Here is a 14,025-nt window from a genome sequence, read left to right as displayed (position 1 = left end):
ATTTCTATCAAGAAAACGATTGATTATAGTTTCTAAATGCAATCACGGTGATTAAAAATTTTTGCGGGTGTTAGATTTCCATCTTTGTTTGTATCAAAACGAGCTAACCGTTACAATAAACTTGCAACCTGCATCCGTTATTACAGAAAATGAATACCAATTTGAGCGTGTCTAACATCCGAAATTTCGGGGTCGTATGAATTTAACTTTTACAATTATTTTAAACGGTAAATTACACAAATGGTACCTTTGGTTTGACGTAGTTTACGTGTTTAGTCCCTAATTCTTTTTACTACCCTGGGTCATCATTGCAATTTGATTTTGTTTCGGATTTAGTTTTGACCGACTTAAATTGACTATATTGCCCTTAACTTTTGTCGTTATATATAAATTAAGGAAAAAAACGTAGTCCATATTAGAAATTCGGGGTATAGATATACTTGGATCAGTGAGAGTTGTGAAACACTTTCAGATTAAAGCATTTTGAGGCTACACTCAAAATTTCTAATCGGATGAAACTCACTATTTTTCTAGAATATAAAAGAAAGATGTTATTAATCTGTACCCAAAAGAGAATCTGAAATTTGTCATATATAATAGAAAGCGGCCCGACCCCAGTTAGGGGCTCTGCCCCTTAGACCCCGCTCCCACAGGCGCTGCCCCTGGACCCCCATCAATTCAGGGGCTTCGCCTCTAAATAACAGTATACTTTCAACAATGACAAAATCAAACAAATGTGCACTCTGCACCATACTAATTTGTTCGATAATTGTCAAAGTGACATTGATCAACAAATTAACCCCATTACACTTCAATAATATTAGTGATATAAAATCACCAACAAACCTCCCTCATTTAAGTGTAATCTTGATTAACTTAAAATAAAATCATAACAACAACAAACTGATGCATAAACGAAATATCGTGACGATTGAATTTCACATTAGTATAGTATTAATTCCAAATATTTGAATATCAGGGTGTCACTTAGGATTGAACCCTTTTTATTCTAAGTGAATACATGAAGATAATATACACAACAGTTTTCATTCTCAAAATTCTAACTTGACACTGTATTTTACTAGCTTGTGTCCCATCCTTCAATAAGCATATCAAAGCCAAGTCCCAACTTTTTGAAGCATTTAAACTTCATGCTTATATAGGTAGTTTTTTTGTTCTTGCACCTGCATATGCAATTTTTCAAAGAACTATTAAGAAATTAAATTTCAACCTCCTTAAGTTGCAGTAGTGAACACATACCTTGGAATGATGATAACAATGTGTTCTAATCTTCAAATATCAAGCTTTCCACATTGAATTCATCATCTAATGTTGTATTAGATGGGAATTGGATATCTTAATATAAAAGATTTTAGGTGGACTTTAAACCCATCCCTACAGCCGCCTTATGCACAAGATCTCTAGCTAACCCTTTGGTTAAATGATCGGCTAAGTTCATCTGAGTTCTCACAAACTCCACAGATATCACACTAGTCATGATGAGCTCACGAATCATGCTATGTCTAACATCTAAATGTCTAGACTTCCCATTATACAGTTGACTATAAGCCTTAGCCTAGGTTACAACACTATCACACCTGATTGAAATGGTAGATATCGGTTTTAGCTACAGTGGAATTTCATAAATTAAATTCCTTAGCCACTCAGCTTCTTTACCAGTAGCAGACAATGCAACAAACTCAGATTCTGTCACACCCCAAAACCAAGAACGGCGGAAACGTTCTGGGGCGGAGGACGTCATGTAAGTATCACAACACAGTAAATGTAAATAAGCAAACAACATCATTCATTGCATTAAATATATAATTTTAATACAAGCGTGTTCTGTATAGTATAGACACCAAAAATAACGTATATCAAAATAATAAGATGAGTCTTGAATGCGCTCCATCTTCTCAAAAGCTGGCCTCGGTACCTGTCTACTGATGACCTGAGAATACAAGTTATTTTGAAAGAGTTTATCAGCATTAAGCTGGTGAGTTCATAAGTATTTTAGTGTCGGTATTTGTCATTCAAAAATGTTTGAACGTGTATCAAGTATAAGTTTGTAAAATGTATGTAAAGGTTTGCAATTGTTTGTAAAAGTTTGAATCTCTCAGAAAACCTATATTTTCTATTAAAGTAGCCTTGTACCAAGGCTTAACTGTTTTGTATGCTCGTTTGATGTAAAAGTGTGTAATTTCCCAAATGTAACTATCATTTAACAAAATATAGTTTGTACATAAACGTTTAAGTGAGGTTATCACTAAAAATATGTAATGGGTAAATCATTGTAGTACTGTAGCCTTGTATTATAAGAACTACTGTTGTACTAACTACCTTAAACCGGATTTATATTAAGGCATTACGTGATAAATTGCACCATACTATCGACAAGTAACAACGACATAATGAATGGTCGTAATAACGGAATGACGTTTGGCACCCGCAGACCTGCAGGTCCGACTGTAGCTAGCAGCAAGGTGTAGGATTGTCAATCCAGTATAGATCTATACGCAAACTCACGCTCTCCCTTCAAGAGAATTTTGGCTACAACTCGAGCCATGACAATTAAGTCATGCTCCGATTTAAATCACAATAATAAAGTATTCATGTATATGTACTGTCTCTCGTTCTAGTATAGTTGTATATGTATTGTTTCTAGCATCATTGTATATGTATTGTTTCTAGCATCATTGTATATGTATTGTTTCTAGTATAGTTGTATATGTATTGTTTCTAGCATCATTGTATATGTATTGTTTCTAGTATAGTTGTATATGTATTGTTTCTAGCATCATTGTATATGTATTGTTTCTAGCATCATTTTATATGTATTGTTTCTAGTATCATTGTATATGTATTGTGTTACCCCGATGGTAACTAACTATTGATGTACTGATAAATATGAATATGGAAGTACCTTTTATGTCTATACATGTATATATGATATATAACTAATATGGAAACGACCCTCGGATGGTCACCCGAAATCCCACCAGACCACATCTCAGTGCGCGAAAAGGAAATAGGGCGGATGGCCTTCCTAAGCCCTTTAAACATTACATATATATATATATATATATATATATATATACATATATGGGCATGCAATTTATAAGAAGTAAAACAAAGTTTAATAAAAGCATTTGATAAGTAAAAAGAGTTTGTAAAACATTTGAAGTGAAACAGTTTGATAAACAGTTGAACATTGATAAAATCATTGGTTTTCTAGTTATTAATCACATGTGATTGATGTAATAACTATAAGTATTTGACTTGTATTCCCCCCATAAAGTATTTAAAACATTTAAAAGTATTTCAAAGGTTGATTAAAGGGGTATAAACTCACTTGTGGTGAGTAGATTGAATTGATGTATCGGGTACCGTGCTAAGTGTCAAACGGAGACTTGTTCACACGTTCGAGCCTAGTTATCATATAATAAGCATATATATAACTAATTAGCCACATAATAACTTAACAAAGTAAGTTAACACAATTAGGAACATGTATACACTTTATATAAGTGTTATAGGTCCTAATGGCTGTATCTAAGTTGATACGGGACAAGGCAAAAGGGGTTTAAAGCACAAATGGCCTTGTATATGAGTTCACCACCCAACAAACCCTACCTATTGGAGTTTACGGCCATGAACCCATGGTTTTACGGCCGTGAACTCCTCACATGGAGGTTTTGGGTGTTTTAAAGTCTTATCTTGGTCCTAGAATAAGCCTAGCCTTGTTGGAACAATCCTTGAAGTAGTTTAAGGCCTTGGAATACTCCTTTGGGGAGTTTACGGCCAAAGGACCATATCCCCTAGAGTTTACGGCCGTAAACTCCTATGGGGTGTTGTTTTAAATTCATTTGAGGCACTTGCATGTGTAGGATAGCTTCCATGCTTTTATCTAAGGCTAAAGGGGACAAGAGGCACACTTTTAGGTCATCACTTGGAGTTTACGGCCCAAGATATGTTCCTTGGCCGTAAACTCCTTTTAAGGAGTGATTATGATGTCTTTTGTTCTCCATTCAAGTCCCATGTGTTCAAGGTAAATTGTCTTAAGCCTTAGGGGTGTTTGTGGCATCTTTAACACAAGAAAAAGGGGTTTACGGCCCAAGATCTTTCCTTGGCCATAAAATCCTAAAACCCTAAGATCTTGAAGTGTTTTGGTGTCCAAAATAAGCACAAGCATTAGAGGGTAAAGTCCTTAGGCTTAAGGGGGTGAGTTAGGGCATCTATGTCCCTTAAAAAGGGGTTTACGGCCCAAGAAAGTTCCTTGGCCGTAAACTCCTATAACTTGTGCTTCTTGTTTGATTTCTAGTCTTAAATGTCCATACCTTAACCCCTAAACAAGTTGTCTAACAAGGAATCGGGACTAGGAAGCCTTTAGGCTCCGTTTTGGAGTTTACTCCCCAAGAACGTTCTTGGGCGGTAAACTCTTGGATCTTGCAGTTTAGACATATAATTGATGTTATAAAGCATATAACAAGTATTAAAACATGTTTAGGAAAGTAGACTCACAATCTGGGATGAAAACCCGAAGATCCGTCAGAGAGAATTGGCTTTTCTCTAGTTGGAATTGTGAATAATGAATTAATTAAATTCAAAAATCTATTTATAGTCCTGGAATATTTTGACAGAAATATTTTTATTCCGGAAGTCGGACTATAAGATTATGAAACTTACAATGTTCAAGTTTCACAATTTCAGGAGCATCCACTCTCCTGATATGTCCAGAAATGTAAACCCTAATGTACACAAACTTGTTCGGTTACAGAAACTGGACTAGCTTCTATTGAATAGATAATGTTCGTACAAATGGAAATTTCGGGTTGTCACAGATTCCATGGTTGAGTTAGAAATACAAATCTGTTTCTTGGATGCCCAAGAAATAGCACCTCCTCCAAGAAGAAACACCCAACCACTTGTAGAGGAGTGATCTTCTAAGTTGTTAATCTAGTTGGCATCAGAATAACCTTCCAAAACAGAAGGATATCCACTATAAGTTAAACCATAATTCATGGTCCCTTTCAAATACTCGAAGACTCATCTTCACCGGTTTCTGCAGGGAGTCGTGTGCCATGGCCACTGTAATGGACGAAGAGGAAGTCGCCGGACTCGGCGGATTTGATAAGATCAGAAAGAGCGCTGCGGATGTTACGACCGGTGGGCTGAGTATATGATTCGTCGGCATCAATAAGGACCTTAATGTCGTTTTCCAAGAACCCATAACGATCGATCAGACAACGATGCATTTTTTTTGACATCATTATCGCATCCCTTGAGCTGTGCCTTTGTTCCGGCGTAATTACATCCGATTAGCACCGCTTTTTTTCCCATTTCTATGCAGAAAACGATTGATTATAGGGTCCGGATACAATCACGGTAATCAAAAAGTTTTGAGGGTATCAAATTTCCATCTTTGCTTGTATCACAAGGAGCTAACCGTTACAATCAGCTTGCAACCTGCATCCTGTAATATTACAGAAAATGAATACCAATTTGAGTGTGTCTAACATCCGAAATTTAGGGTCGTATTTACGTGTTTAGTAAGACCCACTTTAAGTTGACTATATTGCCCTTACGTGTTTATTTTTAATTAACTAATAACTTTTGTTGGTATTTATAAATTAAGAGAAAAAAAACGTAGTCCACGATAAGTTCTTTGTTATTTCTCTCTCTTGCCTCACGTCCTTTGAATCAACCATGTTTAATTCTCGTGATAACTACCAATTCAAAACCGGCGACCACCACCACCACCAAAATTGAGTTCCTATTACTAATCGATTAACCAAAGAAATATTTAAGAGAAAGAGAAAGAAATATTTAAGGAGTTTCCTATTACTAATCGATTAACCAAGCTATATGGAGAACAAATAATTATATACAACTGAACCTCCTACAGGAACGACCGGGAAACCTGATTCTGACAATCAAAAAACCCTATATGTAGTTGATGCGAGTGGGTTTGAACCGAAGACAACCTCTTTCGATCATCTCATTCTCCATCAGATGTAAAGGAAAACATATGTTGTTCCTTTCTTTCTATCTTTAACTCTTTTGCTAACGATAAAGGCAAGGGTCGATTCACATGCGATGGAGGTTTGTTTAGAGATCTTGGTCGATGCCTCAAGTTCAAGAGGATCATTTTACTCGATTCATGGGAGAAGCACTTAACTTGATTTAGAGAAAGTATGTTTTTTAGACGAGATATTATTGTATGAGGTTTCCAAACTTGTTTCTTGGATCCAGCTACCAATGCTAAGGTTTCTATAGGGATCCTTTAGGTTTCGGTAGATGCAAGTTCCAGGTTAGGAGAGAATGGAGCAAGAAGAAGAGGTGTATGGTGGTAATGGCAGACAAGAACGACTGAGTTATAAGGTGAGATGTCATCTTTGGGTATAGTCGTATAGGCGTATCTATTCTAATAAAAGAATAAGTTTAATCTCCTGTTGACAAGTGTCATACAATTAGGACTCCTCATTAATGTTATATATCACCTATCATGCCACTTGTCAATCTATTAATTATCCATTTTAAATTTTAAATTTTAAATTTTAAATTTCCACTCTAATTACATTAAATTAATAATTGATTCCTCATTTTAAATTTCAAAATTTTAATTTTCTCACTTTAATTATATTAAATTAATAACATTAGATTGAAAAATAAAATAAAATTAATATAGATTATAAGGTGATATAACTTCACATATTTATTTAAATCATTGATTATAATTCTCTTTATATAACTAAAAAATATTTCTTGAATAATAATTTATTTAAAATAATTGATTAATAAATTCGATTTTTTAATATAAAAATTTAATTAGTTTTATAACCGTGGTTCTCACGGGTTATAAACTAGTATGTCATAATCAAAATAAGGTAGTGGAAAAATAAGCACGTATTTTAATTGTTTTTTAATAAATTAATAAATAAAAAAAGTAAAAAAGGTTAGTAATGGGAAATTTGTCTCTTCAGACTTAGGGCCCGAGTTAAAAAAAATTAAGACACTAAATACACAAACTACCCAAAACCATAGGAACCGTTCATGTAATTTATCTAAGGTTCTAAAAAGTTTGTCATGTCTTCGTCATGGCACGTCACAGCTCTAAAGCTTGCACCTGCTGCCAAGCTTTGTTAAAATGCCGTCTTAACTCATGTATGTGTAACTAAATAAATAATAGTTGAAAATACATATAAAAATATTAATTATATAGAAACTTATCGTTTTAATTCATACCTTACAAACGTCGTGACTCGTCAAGGCTTAAGAAAACTTAAATCTTGACATTGTCTCCAAATCACGTTTTACGTTATTTAAAATATTGAATTTACCCAATTTTAAAATAAAAACAAAACTTCTTAAAAGTCATTAAACATTTACATAGCAACAAACAACCGGTAACAATATATTATTTTAGTATGTTAATACACGCATATTATCTGGTTTACAATTTAAAATAAGGTAAATAATAACAAAAACATAATTATTAACTAAAATTTTGCAAACCTTATTTTTTTTTATATATATATACAACATTAAATGTTATGTTGGTAAGTCTCATATTTATCTATAATTAATATTTTTAGTCATTATTTACTTTTAATGCTCAATGATTTACGTTCACTCTTATTTGTTGTCATCAAATAACATAAAAAGGTGGAAATGAATTATCTTCTTTGTCATCATATCGTCGAAAACACCTTGTTTACCTATTAATGGAAAAAAATTGTTAGACCAAACTGTTTTTGTAGATTTGGTTCAACATTGTTTGAAATAGGAAAATTTTGGGATAAACAGAAAAAATAAATAGTTGTTAAAATAATAAAATGACAAGTGGACTTGAAATCACTTATTTATTATATATAGAAAATGTATAGATATTATTTTAATAAAGCTTTGCAAATAGTTTTTCTTTTATCGTTTTATTGTTACAATTTATATATATATTTTTACTTTTCTTCTTATTATTAAAACTTAGTTGTAAACAGTGTATTACACGGTTGATAAAGTAAAACATTCCAATTTAAAAAAAAAAACATAATATTAATCATATATTTATAAGAAGTTATTTTTAAGGATAGTTAGATGTTATATTTGCATGTAATAACTTATTTTTTATTGTTTAGATATACGTATTAACCATAGTTTCCAATAGGTCATAGCTTGTATTGTAATGAGAGAGAGATTCTTATTAATTTTCTTAATGAATTCGCTACACATAAATCGATAATCACATGGCTTAACAAACAAGAGTTAAACTAACTATCTACAACATTAAAATAACTAAAAGAGAACAATTAATTTACTAAAATACCATAGGTAGTTAAGCTAGGTAATCTAACACACCCTTAATATGACATCCCCAAATGTCTCGACCAGAAAAGACCAATTTAATTTATGTTTTTTAAAATAAAACCAGAGTAATCTATTAAAAGATGTTGCGGAATTTGTCTCCAAAACAAAACATGATAAAAATTTATCAAAACATTTCTTAAAGAAATATGAATTTTCATTATATATCAAAACCACGGAATGTTATGTTCCGATACAGATCAAAAGCATAAATAGTACATCATAAGTCTTACAACAGTTATTTACAACTACTGGCTTATAATCCAAAAATCCCTCTTCATCATCCAAACTATGCTCTAGGTCAACTACCTGTAATATAAAAAGCTGAGTGGGTCAGGTTTGGGAGTCTGGTGAGCATATAGGGTTTTCAACCCACAAATAATAATAAATTTATTAATTTCATCGATGAACAATAAATTTATTAATTTCATCAACCAACAATAACCCTGATTATACGTTCCTATTATCCTCACTTTACGTCCCTAAACACTGATCATAAGGTGTTTAGGGACACTTTTGTCCATACAAAGCTTAATAAGGTGTCATCTTAATGTTCGAGTAGAAACTATTATTGTAGGAAAATTCTACCAAAGGTAAATGTTCATCCCAATTACCTTGGAATTACAGGGTACATGCTCTCAGCATATCCTCCATTGTTTGAATCGCTCGTTCACTCTAATCATCAGTTTGTGGATGATAAGTTGTACTTAAACACAATTTCGTACCCAATTCCTCTTGTAGACTTTTCCAAAACCTTGATGTACAACAACTATCGCGATCTGATACAATCGTTAAAGGAACACCGTGAAGTCTCACTATCTCCTTCACATAAGCATTAGCAAGTTTATCCATAGACCATTTTTCATTGGCTGCTATGAAGTGTGCACTTTTAGTAAACCGATCAACGACCACCCAAATCATGTCGTACCCGTTCTTCGTTCTGGGCAGTTTAGTCACAAAATTCATGGTGATGTCTTCCCATTTACCCATGGGTACAGGTAAAGGTTCTAAACTTCCATACGGTTTCTAATGTTGTGCCTTAACCCTCACACTTGTCACACACTCGGCTACATACTTTGGAACATCGAGCTTCATTGTCGGCCACCAATAGTAGAATTTCATATCGCTATGCATTTTTGTGCTACCGGGATGAATTGAGTACATGGTCTCGTGAGCTTCCTTCATCAGAAGATTTCTTATTCCTCCCATCTTAGGTACCCAAATCCTGTCTCGGAATACTTTCAACCCTTTGTTATTTATACCGAACGTTAACATTTTGCCCAAACGTTCTTCCTTTCAGTCGTTTTTCTCTCAAGCTTCCTCCTGAGCTTTCTTTATGCTTTCCACAATTGTCGACACAACTTTAATTCTCAATGCTCTTTGCCTTTTCTTTTCAAGGTTTACCTTCTGACTGAGAGCATCATTAGAGATGCACACAAAAACCGGTTTCACTATTCAAAACCGGAGTCAATCCGGAACCGGATTGGGTTAAAACCGGTTTTGACCAAAAAGGATCGGATCAGATTTAAAACCAAATTTTCAATCGAATCGTAATCCTATATTTCAAATCAGATTTAATACCGGATTCACTTAAAACCGGATCCAAATCTGCCCCAAAATCCGCTTAAAACCCATGAAAATCGATTTTACCTTTTTCAAAGCTGATTCGGATTTAGGTTGGAACCGGATCAGATTTTCACCGGATTAGATTTTTGATGATGTAAGCGAAAACGGATTGGATTCGGGTTTTGTGCATCTCTAAGCATCAACGAAAACATTTGCTTTACCAGGGTGGTAAAGTATCTCATAGTTGTAGGCCTTGAGTAACTCTAGCCAGTGTCCTTGCCTCATGTTCAATTCATTCTGATTAAAGACATACTGAAGACTCTTTATGATCAGTGAAAAGTTTGCACTTTGTGCTATAAAGATAATGCCTCCATATCTTTATGGCGAATACTACCGCTGCCAACTCCAGATCATGAGTGGGGTAGTTCTTTTCATGCTCTTTCAATTGTCTCGATGCATATGCTATTACCTTATCCTTTTGGGTAAGAACACAACCTAACCCAACTACCGACACATCACTATACATTACGAAGTCTTCAACTCCATCGGGTAGAGAAAGAATCGATGCATCACATAATTTCTTCTTTAAGATCTTGAATGCTTCCTTATGCCTTTCACTCCAAGTATAAGTAACTCCCTTATGGGTCAAAGTTATCAATGGAGCAGCTATCGAAGAAAAGTCTCGGATAAATCTTCTATAATATCCAGCTAATCCTAGAAAGCTTCAAATTTCTGTAGGACTCTTTGGTTGTTCCCACTTTGTTATAGCTTCAATCTTAGCTTTAATGATCTATTTGGTCAACTTGGTTCACATGGGCATGTAGAGATTAGATTCTTAAGACATTGATTGAAGAATTGGCAGACATATCCGTCCCAATTGAGCGAAAAATAACATCGTATTTTCAGTCGAAGTTGCATTTAAGATATTTTTTTTGCATGCATCTGTAATTCATAACTTTATACATATCTTACTATTATTGTGTTACACCCAAATTCGATTCCTTTCATAATTCGGGTCCATGACCCGAAGATCAAGTATCATAAGGCTTCGGGCTTTGGGAAAAAGAATTTTTGACATATTCGGTTGTGGGTAATGTAGATTATGTGATCCAAAAGTTTGGTTTGTGCTTTGGAGTCAAAGGGTAAAATGGAAAAAGTTACGTATCATAAGGCTTCAGGATTTAGGATAAAGAGTTTTATGAATTATGGATTTTAGTTCAATGTGTTTGAAGTCAAAAGTAATTGGTTGTAGAGCTCCTCAATACCTTTTCGTGGATATAAGGATCGTCGAAATCAGAGTTGAAATGAAGAAGTTATGATTGTTTAGAGTTAGGACGATTTTTGGGTTAGTCACGTACGCTAGGCATATGGGTAGTACAGTTAGCGTACTAGGGCATCCTTAGTATGTTGGGCATACCAGGAGTATGTTGGGCATACACGATCAATGCCCAAACCCTATTTTCGTGGTTTGAGCCATATTTAAGCTCCTTAACTTTGCTAAACCCATTCCATTCTCAGCCTCCACCTCTCCAACACCCTTCATTGAAACCCCACCCTATTTTGATCCTTGTGAGCAAAGAGAAGGTTTCTTTAAGCTCTTTGGAGTGTTCTTGGTGCACCTTAGAAAAGAAGGAACTTGTTGAAGAAGCGTTGAATGCATTGGAGCTTGTAGATCCAAACCTTGTTCACCTTGCTCTCTCTTTTGGAGGTATAAAGTTTGAATCTTGATGATAAAATTGTTAGATCTACCTAGTTTTTTTGTGTAATGAGCTTCTGGTCACTTTAAGTGCTTAAGGCTTAGATCTTGAAAGTTTGTGACCTTGTTATGGATAAAGTTGTAAATTTTATCCATCTAAACATCATATTCATTCAGATCTGATGGTTGGAGACTTGAACTTAATGGATTAAGTTGAAAGACATGTGCTTTTGGTCCCTTTGAGACTTAAAGACTAGATCATGTTTGTTAGGACCATTTTAATGGATAAAGTTGGAAACTTTATCCATTATGGAGTCATTAGGAACTCTAAAAATGTGACCTTTGTTGCTAGTTTTCCTCCATGCATGGTCTTGGATGTCTTATTGGGTTAAGAAGTTAGGGTTTTTGGATGTTGAAGAATTAATAGCCATGCGAGACCATTAAGTTGGAAACTTTATGGTTAAGGATCTCATTTGAGGGTTAGATCTGGATTTTGGATGAAAGAGCTTAAAGTATTAAGCTCATAAGGGAATGAGAGGATGGCTGCCACATATGTTGGGCGTACCAAAGGGTATGTTGTGCGTACGTGGTCAGCCCCTCGACTTCTGGTCAAGGTGTAGTACGTCCCATATACGTGTTGAGTACGCCAAATGTACTCAACTGAGTTGACCCAGTCGACTCGATTGACATTAGACTTTGACCATGATTTTTACCAAGTTTTGACCTAAGGGAATTTTGGGTAATTTGATTTATAGTTTGAGATTTGGGTTCCTGTTAATTGTATATATGACCGGTAGAGATAACTTTTAGAGCAGTGATCAGCTCAACTATTCTTTTAGATTGTGAGGTGAATTTTTCTCACTATATTCATGGGTTGAAGGCACCAATGTCGATCTATTAGTTGTTATGTGGAATGCTAGTTGTCTCTGCGATGCTTGCATGAAAGACCAGGATCTAGCCCCTGGCAATTGAATGAAAGACCAGGATCTGACTCCTGGAAATTGTATGAAAGACCATGATCCAACCCCTAGCAGTTGTATGAAAGACCATGATCCAACCCCTAGCAGTTGTATGAAAGAACAGGATTTGGCACCTGACACTTGTATGTAAGACTTGGATTTGGCGCTCGACATTACAAAGAAAGATCATGTGGGTAGCCCATGACACTTGTATGTAAGACCGGGATTTGACTCTCGGCATTGCAAGGAAAGACCATCAGGGTAGCCCATGACATTTGTATGTTCTGGTATGTGGTATTTTGGGGAGCAAACTAAGCTTTGTGCTTATGGTTTTATATTTATGGTTTCAGGTACTTTCGGTTCGAAAGAGAAAAGCCCAACGTGACTACATAACATCTCCTAGAGTTTTCCGTATTGGCAATTAATGATATTATTCTTATGTTTAAATAATATATTTAATTTGATCGGTTTTGGAACAACTCATTTGTATGATTTATTGTTTTAAAAATAAAAAATTTACAATGGATTTTCGGGACGTTACACATTGTTTCTTCTATAATAGCATCTTACTTTCATTATTTCTGTTATAATACTATATTTTTATTCTTTTTCTTATTGAGCCATGATTTTCTTTCTATTCTGATCTTATCATGCAATTTAGAGGAATTCGATGATGCTAATATTGAGCATGAATACGCGGTAGAAGATGCAAAACCCAAAGTAAGCTGCTTATTTGCTAAGTATTTTAAATAAATTCGTACAAGTTATTAACTAATCATTCGTATTGTAGATTTAGCTTTGGTTAAATTTTTTTATGAAGGCTATGCCCAACTGCAACCCCGACGTACCTTTGCTTTGGTCTCTTGATGCAAATGATCACCACCTATTGATACCTCAAACGCTTTATAAGGTTAGGTTTTAAGATTTACTTGCTAGTTTTAGATGATTGATACCTCAAACTATGATCAAGTTTACACTAAAAGTTCATCATGGTGGCATATTTGTAAACAGACAGTTAAAGAAGATAAAACTCTTTGTATATGTTGGAAAGCATGTATTGTGCTTTTTGTGGAATCGACTCCTATAGATCTAAATCTAGATGATTTTGGTGTTGAGCAATACTTTGCTGCAAAAGTTTTGATCTCTTCACGATCATTTCAGATACAAGATCATTATGGATTAGATACCCTGGTAACGTAGCACAAGTTTTTGAAAAATCATTTTGTTTACCATTTTGTTTCATGTCTAGGGTCGGTCCGTTGGTTTTCAATGCCCAGGGCAAGATAATTAAATCATGCCCTATATTTTAAGATATGTAAAAAAAATAGTTACGAACTAATTAAATGAAATATAATAGCTAAAGAACAAAAAAGCTAGCAAATAAATAAAATGTTATTTTATTTTATAATATATATATATATATATATATATATATATATATAT

At 34.3% G+C, this 14,025-nt stretch overlaps 1 protein-coding gene across 1 annotated transcript in view; it reads right to left on the bottom strand.

Moving 5' to 3' along the window:
- Positions 1–115, bottom strand: part of LOC145000043 (metacaspase-6-like) — a 1,772-nt gene extending 1,657 nt beyond the window's left edge. The window contains exon 1 of the mRNA XM_078959193.1: positions 1–115. This exon is cut by the window's left edge and continues 344 nt beyond it. Within this exon, the coding sequence (XP_078815319.1) occupies positions 1–2 (2 nt within the window). The 5' untranslated portion in view covers positions 3–115.
- Positions 116–14,025: the final 13,910 nt, after the last annotated feature.

The sequence above is a fragment of the Lactuca saligna genome, chromosome 1 (assembly GCF_052625555.1).
Source record: "Lactuca saligna cultivar CGN05327 chromosome 1, ASM5262555v1, whole genome shotgun sequence".
NCBI classification, from domain to species: domain Eukaryota; kingdom Viridiplantae; phylum Streptophyta; class Magnoliopsida; order Asterales; family Asteraceae; genus Lactuca; species Lactuca saligna.
This window is presented reverse-complemented; position numbering and strand designations above follow the sequence as displayed.